Source organism: Danio rerio, chromosome 4 (assembly GCF_052040795.2).
Source record: "Danio rerio strain M-AB ecotype USA chromosome 4, GRCz13ab, whole genome shotgun sequence".
Lineage (NCBI taxonomy): Eukaryota > Metazoa > Chordata > Actinopteri > Cypriniformes > Danionidae > Danio > Danio rerio.
Window position 1 is genome coordinate 49,905,001 of NC_141024.2, and position 19,994 is coordinate 49,924,994.

Here is a 19,994-nt window from a genome sequence, read left to right on the forward strand (position 1 = left end):
ACAGAAGACACAGATGACAAACATATCCCTTTTAAAAGGAATTTTTCCTAAAATTGGCCAAATTTGCTCCTGTAAGCTTTTAAATAATGGCAGTCCATCAACATGCTTCAATATTCCAAAATAGACACACTCTCCACCAACTACTGTTTTGACTTTACGTGTGTGTGTGTGAAGTCTTCATCAAAGTTCTCACACATTTAGGAAGTGAGGGGATGTGTTTATTTAAAAATTTTGAGTTGGCTGTCGGCTGCATTTTGTGTCACACCAGTAAATGTAAATATTAGATGTAACTAATGAAATAAAATGAAAACTGCAATACATAATTAGAAATACTCTGGTTTAATGGTGTTCAAACTTAACGTATATTAGGACATTAATGATATACAGTATGACATGTCATTATTATCAGCAATGAGGGGTCGGCAGCAGCGCACTCCGTTGGTTTGCAGTTCATGAAACCGATCTATATCCTGAATGTAAGACAGTTTACCAAAATGACAATCCCTAACACGTTGTTTAGTTTATTGCAGTACCGCGTCCTCTCAATTTTCTTGCACTTCTCCAGCTCGACCTTTTTAAGGCATGTATCTCTCTTGCGTTATGTGTCTTTCTCAAGTTGTCTCGGAAAGTAATACGTCAAAAATGACGTAACACAACAAACGCACGTGACTGATAAAGACCGATAAAAGACCGTTTAAATCTTCAGGTGTTCAAAGAGTTCCAATCTCAGTAATTTGATATGTATTGAAGAGTTCACACTTGTTTGGCATGCTGTCTCAAGCGAGAGCCTTAAGCTCTGCTGGACAAGGCCTCAATTTTGAGGGCTCTGCTCTCCATTGTGAAGCTTCATGTGAGCGCGGAGGCTTCTTTTGTGTTTAAAGCCCTTTACACAATCACTGCATCTAAAACGCTCTCCTGAGTGAGTCTTCATGTGTTGCTTAATGGAGTCTTTGCACGTGAGACTCTTTCCACATTGATCACATGCAAACGGCTTCTCTTCAGTGTGAGTTCTCATGTGGTGATTGAGTGTGCTTTTATATGGGAAACTTTTCCCACACTCTGTGCATCTGTAAGGTTTCTCTCCAGTGTGAATCCTCATGTGGATGTGAAGGCTTTGTTTTCGAGAGAAACTTTTCCCACACTGTGTGCATCTGTAAGGTTTCTCTCCAGTGTGAATCCTCATGTGGATGTGAAGGCTTTGTTTTCGAGAGAAACTTTTCCCACACTGTGTGCAAGTAAAAATTCTCTCTCCAGTGTGTGTTCTCATGTGAGCTTTAAGGTTGCCATTATGCTTATAACTCTTTCCACACTGAAGGCAAGAGTAAGGCTTCTCCCCAGTGTGAATTCTCATGTGCGCTGCCAAGTTTCCTGTATTATAGAAGCTTTTTCCACACTGTTGGCATGTGTATGGCCTTTCTCCAGTGTGAATTCTCATGTGCTGTGTAAAATTTTCTGTAGTATAGAAGCTTTTTCCACACTGTTGGCATGTGTACGGCCTCTCTCCAGTGTGAGTTCTCATGTGGACTGTAAGGGTGCCATTTTGCTTAAAACTCTTTCCACACTGAAGGCAATGGTAAGACTTCTCCCCAGTGTGAATTCTCTTGTGTGCTGCAAAGTTTCCTACATGATAGAAGGTTTGTCCACACTGTTGGCATGTGTACGGCCTCTCTCCAGTGTGAATTCTCATGTGCGTTTTAAAGCTTTGTTTTTTACCAAAACTCTTTCCACACTGTTCGCAGGTGTAAGGTTTCTCCCCTGTGTGAACTCTCATGTGAACATTAAGCTTTGGCTTTTGACTGAAACTCTTTCCACACTGTTTACAGTTGAAATTACACCTAGATTTGGATTTCCGAGGTCTTCTGTGTGAAGTCAGTGTGGGTTTTTCATCAGTCATTATGTCTTGCTGTTTCTCTTCCATTGCATTCCATTGATGAGTCTCTTCTTTCAGCACCATCAGGTCTTAAAAGAAAAAAAAAGAAGTTAACTTTAGTATGAAGACACAAAGCGACAAGCATGAAATGAATGTTTCATCCAAAAATTATAATGACCTCACCATTTACTCTGTCATGTGGTTTTAAACATTTTTTTTCCCACAATATCTTCTTTTGTGTTCAACAGAATCAAGAAACTCACAAAGGTTTAAAACCACAAAAGGGAGAGTAAATGGTGAGGCTATTTTTATTTCTGTGTCAATTATCCCTATAAAGGGTTCCTATTATTCCTATTTTTTTAAAGATGTAAAATAAGTCTTTGGTGGTTCATTCTGCTGTGGCGACCCCTGATAAATAAAGGGATTAAGCCCAAGGAAAATTAATGAATGTACTTGTGCAAATGCTTAATGCCACGTTTGCTGTAAACTGGAGAGATGAGGAAATGGCAAAATGACATACTTTACTGCTTGTTTTCATTCATTTCAAGAGTTCACACTTAGCTGATGATTGATTATAAAGCTTGTTTGGCATGCTGTCTCGAGAGAGAGCCCTGAGCTCAAAAGATCCTCTTTTTAATGTCTGGGTGAAAAACAAAAATCTTTTGCCCTTTGAACACAATATATTTTCTTTTGAGAAACTTTTACAATATTTTGGAGCAGTAAACATGTCAGGCTAAATCATTCAAATGAATCATTGACGTCTGCTGTCTTTATTTGTTCAAAAACAATTTTAAAATGGCATCTTTGGATATCTTATTTGCTGGAGATACTGTTGTCCTAAAAAACTTAAAACATAATAAAAAAATAAATCAATAAATAAAACTTACATATACCGTAAAAACGATATAACAGAACATTTTGGCAGTTTCAAAACCTTGACTTTTCCAAACTGCGGTATACCTTGAAATTGGTTATCGTCCCATTTTGACATAATTTAAACCAGGGTTGCTGGGTCAGTTGGCGTTTGTGTGGAGTTTGCATGTTCTCCCTGCATTTGCGTGGGTTTCTTCTGGGCGCTCCGGTTTCCCCCACAGTCCAAAGACATGAGGTACAGGTGAATTGGGTAGGCTAAATTGTCTATAGTGTATAAGTGTTAATAAGTGTTCGCGGTTCATTCCGCTGTGGCGACCTCAGATTAATAAAGGGACTAAAGAAAATGAATGAATAAACCAGGGTTACTGCAGGTTTCACCAAGTTAAATGTAAAGCTTTAAGACCATTATGAATGAAATTTTAGACTCACAAAGGGCTAAAGGTTAAGGAATTTTTCAAATGGCCCAGATGGAAAAGATTTGTATTTGCCCAATCAAAACAAATTATAATTGAATATATTTATCAATACAATAATGAATGAATAATAAAAAATACAGTTCTTTAGATATTTCTTAGCAAAAGATTTTAAATTTTGTGTAAAAACAAGCAAGCTTTACTTGTATCCATACACTGTTTTTCAACAAACTTTCTTTAAAAAATATATAAATAAAATAAAAACAATGAACAAAAGTTTTAAAACTACAATAAATTAAATTTATGCACAAAAATCTGTCCAGGTCATGTCCTCAGCAGTAAATACATTGAGCACGTTTAAACAAATGTTATTGTAAGGAAAATAATTAAACCATTATGATAAATAGAGTAAAAATTACCTTTTTGAATAAAAAGTTGAAAGTGTTATTGAGATAAATTGTTGGTGATTGTATGGGTTTTGGCCAGATTATGAAGCAAAACACGAACAAAGGAAAATGAAGACTTGTTTAAAAAAGATTTAGGACTTACAACACAATATTTCAATAAATTTAAGACTTTTTAAGGCCAAAAATTGATTTTGGAATTTACGACATTTTATGACCCAGCGGAAACCCTGATTAAACACAATAGCCCTGGTAATTAGTTATGATAATAATGATGGAATTCTAACTCAGATACTATCTGTGAGAACTAGTAACAACTACTAGAAACAAGTTTAAACCCATAAAGAAGTTGAGAAAAAAGAGAATCATGATCAAACGTGACATATGCAAATGGAAAGTACCAAGCCAACACCATCACTGTAAAGGCAGATATCTTTTATGAGAATACTGTAGGTCAAATATCCTCAGCTCAGTTAAACTTTTATTTATTAATTGTTTTTGATTGTTTATATAGCGCCAGTGCTCAAAGACGCTTTACAAACAGTACAAGAACAAGAAAAGCAATAACCTTAAGAAGGTAGAGAAAATGGAAGACTAATAATACATAAAGTAATGACAAAATAAATGAGAACAAGTAACAAGAGAGAAACTCATTCCTGTCTTTCAATGAGTGCTTATGTGCATTTAGGAGAACTAGGCAGCACACTCAGGGCTACAAGATGGATTTAATTTAGTATTCTTGTTATTAAAATATATCTGAATGAGGATCAAATGACTGAGTTGGTCGTTGAGAATGAAAACTAACCTGTTTGTTCCTGCGGATCTTCCTGTTTGACTGTGAATGTTTCTTCAATCTTCACATCTTCACTCTCCTCTTTAATAAACGCCATCTTTATAACAGTGTGGAGATCAGTCGCTTCAGCAGGAGTTTTCCTCTGCGTTTGGACACTTTATTCTGTGTAAAATTAACAAAACAATAAAACTTTTTAAAATGAATAAAACAATGAACAGAAACAAAATGACTTCTCTTCAACACTTGCTTCAACAGTTTCTATGAGTTTATATGAAAGTAATTTAAAAAAATAAATCAGGTAAGTCCGAGCAAGAAACAATAGCCACAAATGAGCTGATTAAAACTAGTACTTTATCTCTTGTTTATAGTGATGTATACTTAGAATGGAATGACATTATGCTATTTAATAAATTAAACCTTTATTAAAACACTTTTCTGTTACTTTATTCAAACAATAGCCCCCAGTAAAATAGTAGTATGTTGTATAAAGGGTTAAAATAATATTGTCAACAGCAGGAACATAATTTATCATCGGGTGAAAAACCAGAGACTTTAATCAATCGTTTTCTTCTTTCGTTTTTATTTGGCGGATCGCATAAGTTCTTGTGCATTACCGCCACCTTCCTGTAACCTGATTCAGAGACTCTACTCTGTTCCCATAATCCCTTCCCCTAACCTAGTGAGAGACTTCGCATCCGCCAGCTCTGCGTCTCCAGCTCTTCTGACTTCTGTTCACTCCTCCCACTATGTCAGGTTCAGAAAATAACTCCCTCCATCCCTGCCTTAAACTTTATAATTTTACATTAAAATAATTCTAATAATCATATCTTATTAATCAGTCCTGTGTCTTTCAAAAATCTAAACAAAGCAGTGCACTTATGCCGTCCTACCTCAGGATTTAATAAAAAATTCAATGTAAACTAATAATTTCCTTCTTTCTTGACTTCTTCCAATAACTTTCTTCTTTCTTTATTATACCGCTCACAATGCATGATCACATGTTCAACAGATTCATTTTTCCCACACTCACATAGACCTGTTCTGTGCTGTGCCTATAACTTCATTGTACTGTTAAGTCCAGCATGCCCAATTCTTAATCTGGATAATATAGTATCCTCTTTTTTTTTTCCACTCGAGTGCCTCACTTTACCCACTTTTGGCTGAATATTGTACATTTGCCTTCCATTCTTTCCTGCATTCCATTGGTACTGCTGTTTCTCCATTATTTGTTTCTTTATTATTGCTTTAACTTCAATTCTACTGTAATTCACTTCCATTCCTATATTATCTTCCATCGTAGCTTGCTTTGCCATTTTATCTGCTGCTTCATTTCCTTTTAATCCCACATGAGCCGGCACCCACATGAACACTTAGAGGTAAAGTTGGTTTTATATTTGCAAATTCAGACTTTACCCTTAATAATACCCTTAATATTATAATTTCATAAAAGTATTATTTGCCAACTCTAAACAGCGAAATCACTATCAAATGACAACATTGTTCACAGTCAAATAAAGAGTGTTAATGTTGTTTTCAAGTCATAGTTGCATGCTAATTCCGATCAAATATTCAAAGTAACATGGTAAACAATATAGAGACTTCTAAATGAACGAATGTGCAAATATAAAACCAACTTTACCTATCATGAACACTACCTTTACTTTTTCTCCTAATTTATACAACTCTTGTAACATTTCAATAACCAAATCTTGCCTACAGTCTGAGTGTTTTGCTTCAATGCTTAAAAGAGCAGAAATACAATCTGAGCAAACTAAAACTTCCTTAATTCCTGCATCTTTCACCCATTGTAATGATAAACTTATTGCCAACGTTTCCCCTTGTGTATAATGATAATTTGTTTAAAATCCTTAATTTATTTTTTCTATATTAAACTTTGAAATTACATATGCTATTCCTAGCTGGTCATTATCTGGATTTTTTGATGCATCTGAAAAAAAAAACATGTATTCTACAATCAATCGCTTTATATCTGTGTAGAAGCTTTAAAACAAACCTTTCTCCAATACAGCGTAGGAGCGGCGCAGCCTTATGACGTCACAGGACCCGCCAAAATAAAAGTAATTTTTTGTTTAGCTTTTTTGCCACTTACTGTTGCAGTCATGACTTATTGATACATTTCTCCATCGTTTTCCACTTTATCTCTCTCTCTCTCTCTCTCTCTCTCTCACACACACACACACAGACACGCTTACAGATATTCAGTATTTGAAGTTGTTTAAATAATCTGAACATTTTTAAGACAATTTTGAAAAACGTTTTCAGGTCATTGTCACTATAAAGTGCATAGGATAATAAAAAAAATATTTTTGATTTAACTACATTGTTGTATTCAATACAATTTAGGCTGTTAGAAATGAATGTTGGTCAAGCTCCTTCACTTTTTACAAATAACATGTAAACAGAAAAACAGCAAACAAACCTCAAATTGTGTCAACCCTGTCATGGACAAATTCAAAGTAGTATAAGTGTATTTTCATTGCAGTGTGATTATTAAATGTGTCTTTTCAGAAAGGTCATGTGTCCCTTTACCAACCCAACTTTATAGATTCTAGAAAAAAAAGTCTATTTGTAATAATGAAATAATGGACAAAACATTGATTTCCAAATAAATTATGTAATAATTCTTTTCAAAATAAAACCCAAGATCTAAAATATTTTGTCAAACTTTCCAACAATATTAACTTGTTGGTTTATTAAGAAATCACACAAGATATTTTGCTGAGGTTATAAATAATTAATTTTTTTAACATGACTGGAAAACAAGATGACAGGGTGGACATTGACATGACAGGGTGGACAAAGGCTTTATTTGGTGAACTAAATATGGAGGAACATTTGAAAAAAAAACAGGTACAACAATAAATATTAAAGGGTTCGTATAAAAGGATTGTAAAGGTTTTCAAGAATTCAACTGTTTTCAGTAATACTGCAAACCACTGAGCCACCATGCCGCCTCTTCTGTTATCAATTAAGTTTTATCAATATACAGATAAATGGAAAATAAACAATTATTGTCCTTCAAATTAAACTAAATTTGCTAATGAATGTAAATCTTTACATTGTTCATTGTACTGGATGAGTGAAGGGAATGTTGGAAGCAAGTCAAGTTAAACACCTTAATAATCCTGTTTTATTTTTCAGAATAAGGTAAACTTCACTTCTAATGTAATTAGATTACAGATCTTCACATTAATGTACAAATACTCAGGGCTGTAGTTTTATTTTAATCAGTCAATGAGCTTCATTATATGAACTTTAAAAGGATCTTTGTAAATGCTGTGACAGATATTGCCAAAAGGTTTGTCTTGTCCACTCATGCATCTACTGGTGTAGTGTGTGTGGGTGTTGTAAGTAACATAAAAACATTCCGTAATTAACAATAAAATAGTAAAAAAAAAGTGTCAATACCAATGCATATGTCCGCCCTGTCAAGGAAGGATTTGTGACAATGACAGAGAGGACATTTTTGGCTAAAGATATCATTTATTGAACACATGCTGTACCTGCAGCTGGTAAAGTGTTTCCATATTTAAGCTCTTTGTACATAGTTTAAAAGCTATATTTTAATCTCTGAATTAAAAAAAAATGTAATGAATGTTTCACTCTGACATGGTGGACATGTTAAGCTTGTCAACATTAATTTTCAAACACAATATGAGGAAACATAGCAAACATAAGTGTAGATATTTACTGTGTGCACATCAGATGTTTAAACCTCCTCTGAAGAAAAGCAAAATGGGCACAGGGATACCAAGGAGTATGTAAGGAAGGGTCTGACACAGAGGGATCCATTTGCAGTATACTTATTAAATAAAGTTTAATAACAAGTAGCACACCGATGTTATGCTTGTGCGAACTCACATCAAACACAGTAGTATCAAGATGAAGGGCTGGCGGCAGGCAAACACAAGGTGAGGGCATGGGTCAGAGGAAGGCGGCGAGGATCAAAGTCGGTAATCAGGCTAGGGTTCAGGGCAGGCGGCAGGCAAAACAAGGTCGAGATACAGTCCAAGGTAATCAACGGGAAAGCAGGCAAGGAAGAGAAACGCTCAGTAGTGTTAGCAGGGGCAGAACAAGACTTCACGCTGAAGGTGTGGGGGGGTGTGGGTGTATGTGTGTGTGTGTGCTGCTTATGTGCGAGCCAGGTGATTAGGAGATGTGCTGCAGGTGTGTGTGACAATCAGTCAGTGGGGATGACGTAATGTCAATAGTCTGGTCATGATGACCTCTGCTGGCCAGCGAGGGGAATGACTGGGACCGAGTAGGTGACAGAGTACATCAGAGGGGTCTTAAAGGGGCATTTACCACATCATGACAAGGTGGACAGCAAACTCAAGGACACATGCAAAACGATTAATAATATTATGAAAGCTAAAAAAAAGTGATTAAAATTACCTTTTTTGTGAAATAACTTGTTAAAGACAATAAGAATATTTATAAATCTTTTTAATTTGATCTAATTTATCTACTTTGTAGACTCACTGAATTTGGCTGAGCGGTGTGTGGGACATGGCAAAACCACATCCATTCAATGGCAGAATATGGCAAAAATTGACAAAAACGTTTTAAAACACTCATAATTCTACCTGCATGTGTGTAAAAGTTTAACAATTATATCAAAACATCAGAGTTTCATCATTGTGTATATGCCCATAAAAACCTTACTATTTTGATAAATGTGGTTTAATGAAGTGTAAAATGATAGTATAAAATTATTTTCTTCAATAAATACATTTAAAAAAAATATGTATGTATGGCCCCTGACTTTATTCACAACACTCAGTGTGGCCCTTACTAAGTTTGGATTTGACACCCCTGGTTTAGTGGGTTTATTCAGAACTGAGTTGTGGGCAGCTCATATGCAAGCTATTGTTTTCAGTCATTCTTCTTACACTTCATACAGTTGAATCACTCTGTATACAGAAAGTACATTCCCTTTAATTTTGCACTTAAATATTGCTGGTTATTTTTGATGATTGAGTTTTTTTGAAGATTAAGATTTGATACTTTTTTTGGTGCAACCAAATGTTTGCAGCTGTTTCAATTGTCATATAGGCTTAGAACTGTTCAAATGTTTTAATGGTTAATTTTTCAATCATGTACACGCAGTACAATTATTTGACAAGTACATAAAGTAAAACAATCACTTTAATTGTTCACTGAATGTTACCCTTAAATAGTGAAAGTTTTCTTGATTTTTACCAACAACTGTTTACATTTAATTGTACAAGTAGCATCTACCCTGAAATAAATGTCTGAACGATTAAAATGTGTTTCTATAGGGATAGTTCACTAAAAAAAGAAAATTTACTCGCTATTTACTCACTCCTCAAGTGTTTACAACCCTCTGTGGATTTTTTCTTCTGTTGAACACAAAAGAAGATAGTTTGAAGAAAGCTAGAAACCTATAACCATCGACTCCCATGAAAAAAAAATACAATGAAAGTCAGTGGTTACAGGTTTTCAGATTTTTAAAACAATCTTCTTTAGTGTTCAACAGAAGAAATAAACAAGTAAAGAGTGAGGAAATTGTCAATTTTCATTTTTTTTTTTGGTGAATTGTCCTTTTGAGTTTGTGTTTCTATACAGTTGGGTGTTGCATTATTGTCAACCTTTCACACAGGCCATAAGTGAAACATTTGAACAATTTTGCAACATTGTTTTATTGAAATGGTTTTAATGTGTTTGTTGCACCACATTGTAATGTTTAGTCAAGTACTTATGCATTAAACAACACAACCTCCATATATTGTGTCAAATGTTTTTTGTGGAGAATTCAAGATGGATTGAGTATATTAATTGGATTTACAAAAAGTGGTTGCAAACAAATTGTTTGGGCTGAATTTAAACAAACATTAGGATGAACATTACTAAATTTAATTTGATTGTTTATATTCAGCCCATATACATTTTTTGCATTTTTCATTTGCATTTTTCATGGTCCAATAAATAATTTGCACATCAAAGTCTTCTTTAATTTTAAAAGAAAATTCAGAACTTTTAAAATCAATTTCACTTAAAGCTCTGTAGTGGTGCACAAAACCTGACAGCCAGTGGACCTTGTTAAAATTATTAAAGGTTCATTTAGCATGTGCCACGCCTCCTTTTTAAAATCGTACAATTTCGTATGACTGAATTTGAATTAGCCACTAAACTGGCAAAATGTAAAATACTTACATTTTCTCGTGAGATCAGGCTGGGTATAACACAACATACAGACAACATATCAGTTTACCTGTAAAAGCCTTTAGTATATATTTTAAACATACCTCCCCTTTATACTCTTTTAAGGTGAAACAAATGAAAATTCTATTACTTAAAACTTAACAGTTTAAACAAAATTATTTTACTTTTGAATAACAAGACTATTTCTTCATAAACTCGCTTCCTCTGTTTCATTTGCATTTAGGTTAGGTCTGAAAGTAATGACAGAACACCACAGAAGTGTTTAAAATCATGCAAAAATGTACTAATTACTGTAGATGGGAAAGATGTTTAAACATTTAAATAATAGTCATAAAAAAATTATTTATTTTTGTATGAAGTGCATCTTGATGCATTTTTATTCTTATCTCATCTAAGCCTGCTGGCCTTCTTTTGCACACGAGGATGGGATGGTCTGGAACAAATTATTCATTCTTTCAGGAAACACAAAGTAACATCACTGTAATTGTGTGTCATCACACACAAAGAACTATATTAGAGGTTATGCACTTTAGCTTGAGCACTGTGTCGGACAGACAAGGGAAATTGAACAGAGCCAATATGGACAATTAGTATTTTTTAATAACTAAAAACAAATTTTTGAATAACACATCTTTGCATATAAGACTACTTGTTAGTGGTAGATAGCTAACACATGAACATTTTTAGCCTATCAAAAAAAAAAAATCTGAATTTATTTAATTGATACATGTATGGTTGTTTAGCCTGCTTTATCATAGCAATCTATGTGTGTGTGTCGACCTGCTCTCTGAAACATCTGGAATTCTCTATATTCATTATTAAATCCTGAATTTTAATATTGCATTACACTATCCTTAAACACAACAGTCAACAGTAGTAGTTTAAGTCATAGTGTATATGTTTTTGAAGTTTTTCCCCTTGTCAGTTAAAAAGTCCAATAACTGAGGAGATTGCATATAATAATTTAAGAGATTTAAAGGAGGGAAAGCTGTCCCGGGGGAGAGCCCTAAGCTCATAAGATCCTCGAGCCCTGGGCTCCCTTCTGTAAACAGGGCGTGAGGGGAGTTTGAGCTCAGGTAATTCTTGATAAACTCCCCTGACTCATTTCTGTTCAACTGACAGATATAGAGATGGCTAAAGAGAGCTATATGGCTTACTAAGAGCTCGACTATGGTGCCAATGTAGAATGTTCAGTTTAATTAGATCGGACTGTGGGAGGAACCTGGGGAAAACCTACGCGAGCACAGAGTGAACGAGCAAACTCCACACAAAATGTTAACCGGTTCAGCAAACTTTAACCTGTAACATTCTTGCTTTGAGGCAACATTGCTAACGAAGTTTAGCATGAGACGTTAAACATCCCATGGCACTTCTCGTGAAAGAGCAGGGGTGTAACCCCGGTGTCCAGGTCAAAGTCCCTCTATCGGCCCATACGATCATGGCCTCCCAATCATCCCCTTCCACCGAATTGGCTCTATCACTGTTTCTCTACTCCACCAATAGCTGGTGTGTGGTGAGCGCACTGGCGCCGTTGTCCTGTGGCTGCCGTCGCATCATCCAAGTGGATGCTGCACACTGGTGGTGGTGTGGAGAGACCCCCCTCATGATTGTGAAGCGCTTTGGGTGTATGGCCATACACAATAAATGTGCTATATACAATAAATACCCATTACATTACATTACATTACAATCTAGAAGGAGGGGGAGTAGGGGTGGGAGGGGAATTTCTCAAGACAAAGATAACAGAGGTAAGAAACTCTGGTTATTTATAGTGAGTTAGGAATCATCTGATTGGTGAATCGTCTTAGCTAATGCAGGACCAGTTGTGGACAATCATAAACATGTGATCCTTTCGAAAGTAATTTATGAATAAACTTCACGTCAACGAACAGCCAAACTACATGAAAAAGCTGCCGTTTTGAATATACCAGTGTTTGTGTGGACAAGGCCTCAATTTTGAGGACTCTGCTCTCCATTGTGAAGCTTCATGTGAGTGTTGAGGCTTCTTTTATGTTTAAAGTCTTTTCCACACTCACTGCATCTAAAACAATCCTCTCTTGAGTGAGTCTTCATGTGTTGCTTAATGGAGTCTTTGCGTGTGAGAGTCTTTCCACACTGATCACATGTGAACACTATGGTTCCAGTGTGACCATTCATGTGATTCTTAAGGCTAGCTTTGGTTATGAAGCTCTTTCCACACTGATTACATGCAAACGGCTTCTCTCCGGTGTGAGTTTTCATGTGGTAATCGAGTGCGTTTTTACATATGAAACTTTTACCACACTCTGTGCATGTGTAAGGTTTCTCTCCAGTGTGAATCCTCATGTGGATGTGAAGGCTTTGTTTTTGAGAGAAACTTTTCCCACACTGTGTGCAAGTAAAAATTCTCTCTCCAGTGTGTGTTCTCATGTGGTCTTCAAGGGAGCCATTTCGCTTAAAACTCTTTCCACACTGAGGGCAAGAGTAAGGCTTTTCCCCAGTGTGAATTCTCATGTGTGCTGCAAAGTTTCCTCCATGATGAAAGGTTTGTCCACACTGTTGGCATGTGTATGGCCTCTCTCCAGTATGAATTCTCCTGTGCACTGCAAAGTTTCCTGCATGATAGAAGGTTTGTCCACAGTGTTGGCATGTGTACGGCCTCTCTCCAGTGTGAATTCTCATGTGGGTTTTAAAGCCTTGTACATAACCAAAACTCTTTCCACACTGTTCGCAGGTGTAAGGTTTCTCCATAGTGTGAACTTTCATGTGAATGTCAAGGTTCTGCTTTTGACTGAAACTTTTTCTACACTGTGCACAGCTGAAAGGCTTCTCCCCAGTGTGAGTTCTCATGTGCACCGCAATGCTTCCTGCATAATAGAAGCTTTTTCCACACTGTTGGCATGTGTACGGCCTCTCTCCAGTGTGAATTCTCATGTGGGTTCTAAAGCCTTGCATATAACCAAAACTCTTTCCACACTGTTCACAGGTGTAAGGTTTCTCTTTAGTGTGAACTCTCATGTGAACTCTCAGGTGTGACTTTTGACTGTATCTCTTTCCACACTGTTTACAGCTTAAAAGACATCCAGATTTGGGTTTCTGAGGTCTTCCACGTGAAGTCTTTTTAGTCAGTGTGGGTTTTTCATTATTCATTATCTCTTGGGGTTTCTCTAACTGCTGTTTCTCCTCCATTTGATGAGTCTCTTCTTTCAGCACCACCAGGTCTAAAAAAAAAAGTGAACTTTTAGTATGAAGGCCCAAAGGAACAAGCATGAAATGGATGTTTCACCCACAAATGAAAATGACCTTACCATTTACTCTGTGTTATGCAGTTTTGAACTTTTCCTTTTTTCTGGAACACAAAGTAAGCCAATCTCTGCGTTTTCATCTTCTTTTGAGTTCAACAGGATCAAGAAACTCATAAAGGTTTAAAACCCACACGAGGGAGAGTAAATGGTGAGGCTATTTTCATTCCTGCATCAACAATCCTGTTTAAAGGGTTCTTATTATGAACCTTTTTACAAGATATTAAAGGTTTTGGCTCAAAATCAGATCATGTACCTTGCAGAATATCTCATTTTGGGGGTCAGAAGAAAACCAAGCTCTTTTTGTGCCTGTGGCTTTAAATGCAAACAATCAAATGAACTCGCTCTAAATTAACCGTGTTCATTCAACTTCCACTCCATTTAAACATTTTTAACTTGCTTGGAAGACACGATTGAGACAAATCCTGCATGTTCATAGCAAGTGCGCATAATTGACGCTAATATTTTTGAGTTTGCATTATTGTACATAACTTACGCAAATGTTCCCAATACTGGGTTGAAGCTGGAAGGGCATGCGCTGTTTAAAGCATATGCTGGATAAGTTGGTGGTTTATTCCGCTGTGGCGACCCCTGATAATTAAAGGGACTGAGCCGAAAGAAAATGAACAAATGAACTTATGCAAATGCTTTTGCCAGTTAATTAGGAAGTGATGATTTTGTTCTCTTTGATTCGTAGCATGGAAACGCTGATCTATTTGCATATATTTTATGTGATATTCCAGTTTTGCACATAAATGTAATTAATATTTTTGGATGGAAACATTGCTATTGCCTACATTTCAGTCACACAAAGAACAAATGTAAGTCACGTACGAGAATGGCTTGTCCTTTTAAAATAAATGTTTTGCTTAAATTCACTGTCCTTTGACATGTACTGTTACTGGATTAATGGGATTATTATTCTTTATAAAACATTTTTTTAGTTCTGCTTATATTCTAAATGTCATATCAACCTCTATCCCTTGATCAATAAGAGGCAGACAAGTGCACTTTTAAATCTATTAAAACTGATCAACGTTTATAAAAGTGGGAACATGGGTAAAAATGTAATGATCACACATTACATTACTTATTTTATTATACTTAATATTTAAATACTTAAAATGTATAATTACGCATTAACTTCAGCAGCTATGTTTTCCCACGCTAACTGTTTTTGTTTCCTGATGCAGTGGTGTTGCTTTTTAAAATATATGCTCATATTTGCTATAATTTTGCATGAGCACATCAAGTTCAGCTGGAGAAAGAAATGCTGATCTCTTTTTTCAGATGTTGCCATAGTCACTCGTAATATCTGCGCTCCATTGATAATGCCTTTTTTATATTCATGGTGTGCACGCTTAACTCTGAGTTGGTCTAGGCAAAGTTTATTGACCCAACTCAGATTAACTATTTTGAAACAGAAAACTTGAGTTTTTAATCTCTCGGTAAATCAACTCAGTTCAAGTTCAAGTTTAAACTCTGAGTTGGTTGAACCTCCTTACTGAAACAGGCCCCTGATCTCATATGCTATTGTTTTAGAACTTCAGTTTCCTATTGGAGAAATAACCTGGGGTCCGTTCTTCGTACCTCGCTTAAATGATCTAGATGATTTGGCAGATCCTGGATCTTTTAATCTTGATAATTGATCTCTCGCTAATATGGTTCTTCAAACAAGTTCGCGAATCAGATTAGAATGAAATAAATCTTTAGAAAATCTTGCACACAGCAGATCTCGCAACTCAATTTAAAATTAGAGGGATACAAAGTTAGCTTTAGCTCTACTATAAAAGATCTGGGTGTCATATTAGACAGCAATCTAACTTTTAAAAACCATATATCCCATGTCACAAAAACTGCCTTCTTTCATCTGAGAAATATCGCTAAATTAAGAAATATGCTATCCATCTCAGATGCAGAAAAGCTAGTCCATGCTTTTGTGACTTCGAGACTGGATTACTGTAATGCTCTATTTGCTGGCTGCCCAGCATCCTCTATTAACAAACTTCAATTAGTACAAAATGCAGCAGCCAGAGTTCTGACCAGGTCCAGAAAATATGATCATATAACCCCAATTTTATCCTCCTTACACTGGCTGCCTGTTAAATTTCGTATTGAATTTAAAATATTACTTCTCACCTATAAAGCTCTAAATAATCTAGCTCCTGTTTATCTAACCAACCTTCTGTCTCGCTACGAACCAACTCGCTCCTTAAGATCTCAAAATTCAGGGCTTCTGGTAGTACCTAGAATAGCAAAATCAAGTAAAGGAGGTCGAGCCTTCTCTTTCATGGCTCCTACACTCTGGAATAGCCTTCCTGGTAATGTCCGAGGCTCAGACACACTCTCCCAGTTCAAAACTAGATTAAAGACCTATCTGTTTAGTAAAGCATACACTCAGTGCATCACCTAGCGGGTTCCACACTGGCTTCTACATCTTGCTTATATACACTATGAACAGCAGCTACGCTAATTATTCTCTTTATTCTCTATTTTCACCTGGGGATACTCATCCCGAGGTCCTCAGATTAGGCGGAGTCACTGATTGGATCCAAGACCAGCGACGTGATGATCCCAAGGATTCCATATTCGGGACCAGGCCATATCCTGAGCTGCTGCTGCGCTGATGGTCATGGGGAGTGGAGAACATGAGTCTGATTCCAGCGACGCTCCAGGGACAGACGAGTCTTCATTGAGGCCATCTTCCAGCATAAACCACGGCGAATGAAGTTCTGCACAAGACTTTTGGCCAGCGGAGAAATTAAAATGGTCGTGCCCAACTGAGTCTGGTTCTCTCAAGGTTTTTTTTCTTCACTCCCATCAGGTGAAGTTTTTTTTCCCTCTCCGCTGTCGCCACTGCCTCGCATGGTTCAGGATTGGTAGAGCTACGCATCGATGAATTGACTCTTCAGTGTTTGAACTCTCAGTAGTGATTAAATCACACTGAACTGAGCTAAACTGAACTGAACTGAACTTAAACACTAAAACCTGAACCACACTGTTCCAGTTACTATGACCATTTATGTGAAGCTGCTTTGACACAATCTACATTGTAAAAGCGCTATACAAATAAAGCTGAATTGAATTGAATTGAATTGAATGTCTGGATAAACTGATCTGAGATCGCTGCGTGTGTTATGAAGGACAGATCTATCGATCCTCAAAATCATGATCAGCAATGCAACGATTGGCTGACGGCACAGCAGCGTAATGACATCATCTGATTAATATTCAATTATCCATGTGAGCAAAATTACATCAAATTAGCTGTAAACAGCTTGTTAAATATGCAATGCAATAACCTTCCACATTTGTTGTGAGCTGCAGGCTTTACAATTCATCATGTATTTCAATGCAAATCAATGTATTTAGTTCTACATTTAGAAAAGATTTTCTTTATTATAGTAGTTGTTTTTTTAATCGGTGTAAAGAATAACTGGTTGTTTACAAAAGCATTTTGATATTGGTAAAGGCGTCTGCAACTTTTGTGAAGCATCAAATCACTGGCATATTAACAATTAAAACATGTTTATGACTGCATAAATGTATTATTGCTTTAAAAAAAGTCACATATTCTGCATTTCTATTATACACAATTTGTACTAAAGCGATCTAAAAAGTTCATATCAATAAGTTTTCTCTTCGCACCACCAGGTGACAGTCTTTGTACTTTCATTTTGAGGGTGCAGATTGCATAAGTTTTATTAATATGTATAACTTTATTTATTTTATTAATGACTATAACTTTATATATATATATATATATATATATATATATATATATATATATATATATATATATATATACATATATATATATATATATATATATATATATATATAGTTAAAAATATGTACCATTTTCCCAAGTGTATATAACTACTACTGTAAGAAAATATCACAATTCAGAACATACTTTCTGTATTATATTTGCTTGAACTGAGCCGATCTAATCCTGTTTATATGAATTGAACCTGCTCCCGATCAGGTTTGACCTAGCAGAACTGTTGCTATGACAACAACTCTCGGATCAGCTTTGAAGAACGAAACGATCCTGGATCGTGTCAAATCGTCAATATCCAAATCCAGCTAATTGAGTAATCCACGTACGAAGAACGGACCCCACGAGTAATAAGTGAAGTTTGTTTATAAACTAATTTCGAGAGGATCACGTGCTTATGATTTATCACGGCCGGTCTCGTATTAGCTAATCATTATCTTCCAATCATATGAGCCCTAAGCTACTATAAAGAAGTTTTCAGTCCACCTTATCTTCATTTGGAAGAAATCCCCCTTCCTCCCCAATTCTCCTCCTTGACCTTGATCGGGCGGCACGGTGGCCCAGTGAGTAAGTAGAGCGATACCGCTCAAACATTTTGTGCATATCGAATAACTAGAAATAGAAACTGATTTTTATATCTTTTAGCTAGTTATTAGTACAGATGCCTTGCTCTGCCGGAGGGATGACTGACATCTCGTGTAGTGGTATGTGAAACCCCTGTAATCCACTGTATTTGGAAGGTATGTCGGTTGATTGTGCTCTGTTTTATCATGCACTGAGGCTTGAGCGTCTCCTGCACTTGACATGCTGGATGCTGCTGTTTTGTTTCTAGTTTTGTTTTGTTTTCAGTTGTTATGTTTCTAGTTTTGTTCTATTTGTGTTTTTGAGTTGTTTCGTTTTTGTTTTGCTGCTTTTGTATCAGTGTTTTGCTTTTTGCATATTTGTTCTCTGATCTTTGTTTCTTTTGCATATTTACAAAAATAGGAAACTTAAAATAATTGTGTGGTCTTGAGAACTGCTTTGCTTTGCTTCAATTGCTGCATTTGTGGTGCTTTGTCCTGTTTTAACATTGCGACCTTGTGCTTTACACCGTATGATTAGCTGGGGCCTGTCACCTCCATGCCCCGCTGAGTGGCTGGTAGCCGCTCTCAGGTAGTCTCTCATTTTGATGCCTCTATGAGCTCATTTAATATATGTGCTTGTTGTATTTTATTTTATTTTTTTTCTATTTTTTCTAATTGTGGTTTTTCTTCTTTCCCTAGGAGCTGGGGGTGTCTCGTATGGACAGTCGGGCCACTGTCCAGCGTGACTCTTTTTCTATTAATTAGTCTTTTGCCCACTTGTGTGCATTGAAGTTCACTGTGTGGTGTTTTAAATCAAAGTGTGCACGTGTGAATCTGTGGGTCATTTTTGGGCCCAGTGCCCAGCTCCTCTGGTTGGATGAGGATTTATCTTTTTTTTTTTGTAATTGCCTCCACTAGTGCCTTTTTTAAAAAGAATGCATGTGCATGTCTTTTAACATTTGTGGTTCAGAGATAATTGAATTGTAATAAAAGAAACCTTATTCTTCTATATCCACGTCTCATTGTCTTTGTCAGAAGTATGAACCTGTGTTTTATGTCCTAGCTAATGTACTGGGTGGCGTAGTAGAGCTCTAATTGCAATAGTTTGTGTTAATTTGGCTTTAGTGTGCCAGTTATTGTATTGGTCTTGCGACCAACAAAAAGCCATATCCCCTGCGCAGCACATTTTAAATGTCTGAAAAAAATAAATAAATAAATAAATTCCCTTTGAACTCAAATTTTTATTTGAGAAACTTTTAAAGTATTTTGGAGCAGTAAACATGTCAGGCAAGATTATTCTGATTAATCATTGACTTCTGTTGTCTTCATTAGTTACAAAAGCACAGATTTCTTTACAATTTAAAACGACATCTTTGGATATATTTTCTGCTGGAGATACTGTTGTCCTGAAAAACTTAAAACATAAAAACCTTCCACTCAAATGTTTGCATATCATCAGCATGCTGTAATCCATTTCTAACAGCAAAAGTCATTTTTAGACTAATTGGTTGGCCAGTTGTAGTCAGTGCAATGCTAAACGTTATTGTTCCACTATAATTTGTTTTTGTCTCACGTCGTCCTACAACAACATCATATAGTTTAGAATACTGTACAATGTTTTATAATAATTAATTATTTTAGTGTCCATTTCATTCAGCATATTTTAAATTAGGGGCAACGACATTTTCTGACATACTTTAAACCAGGGTTCCTACAGGTTTCACCAAGTTAAATTTAAGACTTTTAAAGACATTTTTAAGACTATTATGAATGAAAATTTAAACTCATGAAGAGCTAAAGCATTGGTCA

At 35.9% G+C, this 19,994-nt stretch overlaps 3 protein-coding genes across 6 annotated transcripts in view; all 3 read right to left on the minus strand.

Annotated features, from left to right (window-relative positions):
• Window positions 1-19,994, minus strand: part of LOC137490965 (protein NLRC3) — a 766,684-nt gene that overhangs the window by 628,805 nt on the left and 117,885 nt on the right. The gene's annotated exons all lie outside the window — the stretch shown is intronic.
• On the minus strand, window positions 321-6,410 carry LOC137491433 (uncharacterized). Of its 4 annotated transcripts, none has more exons than XM_087248936.2 (3): window positions 6,368-6,410; window positions 4,366-4,515; window positions 321-1,959 (listed from the first exon to the last, which is right to left on the minus strand). In XM_087248936.2, the coding sequence occupies exons 2-3, from the start codon at window positions 4,448-4,450 to the stop codon at window positions 812-814; spliced, it is 1,233 nt and encodes a 410-aa protein (XP_087105062.1). In that variant the 5' UTR covers window positions 4,451-4,515; window positions 6,368-6,410; the 3' UTR covers window positions 321-811. The 4 variants fall into 4 exon arrangements, with proteins under 4 accessions (XP_087105062.1, XP_087105064.1, XP_087105063.1 ...); XM_087248938.2 differs by having other exon boundaries at window positions 6,258-6,410; XM_087248937.2 differs by having other exon boundaries at window positions 5,030-6,410.
• LOC147844881 (uncharacterized) overlaps window positions 11,141-19,994 on the minus strand; it is a 34,184-nt gene continuing 25,330 nt past the window's right edge. Inside the window, exon 3 of the mRNA XM_087248785.1 lies at window positions 11,141-13,760. Coding sequence (XP_087104911.1) covers window positions 12,511-13,760 — 1,250 coding nt within the window. The 3' untranslated portion in view covers window positions 11,141-12,510. The remainder of the gene's footprint in view (window positions 13,761-19,994) is intronic.

Bases quoted from the DNA above. Each gene is read 5' to 3' on its own strand.
- LOC137491433 (XM_087248936.2), bottom strand. From the start codon at position 4,450: ATGGCGTTTATTAAAGAGGAGAGTGAAGATGTGAAGATTGAAGAAACA. The intron at 1,960-4,365 runs GTTAGTTTTCAT...TTTTCTTTTAAG, and splicing joins AGATCCGCAGGAACAAACAG to ACCTGATGGTGCTGAAAGAA.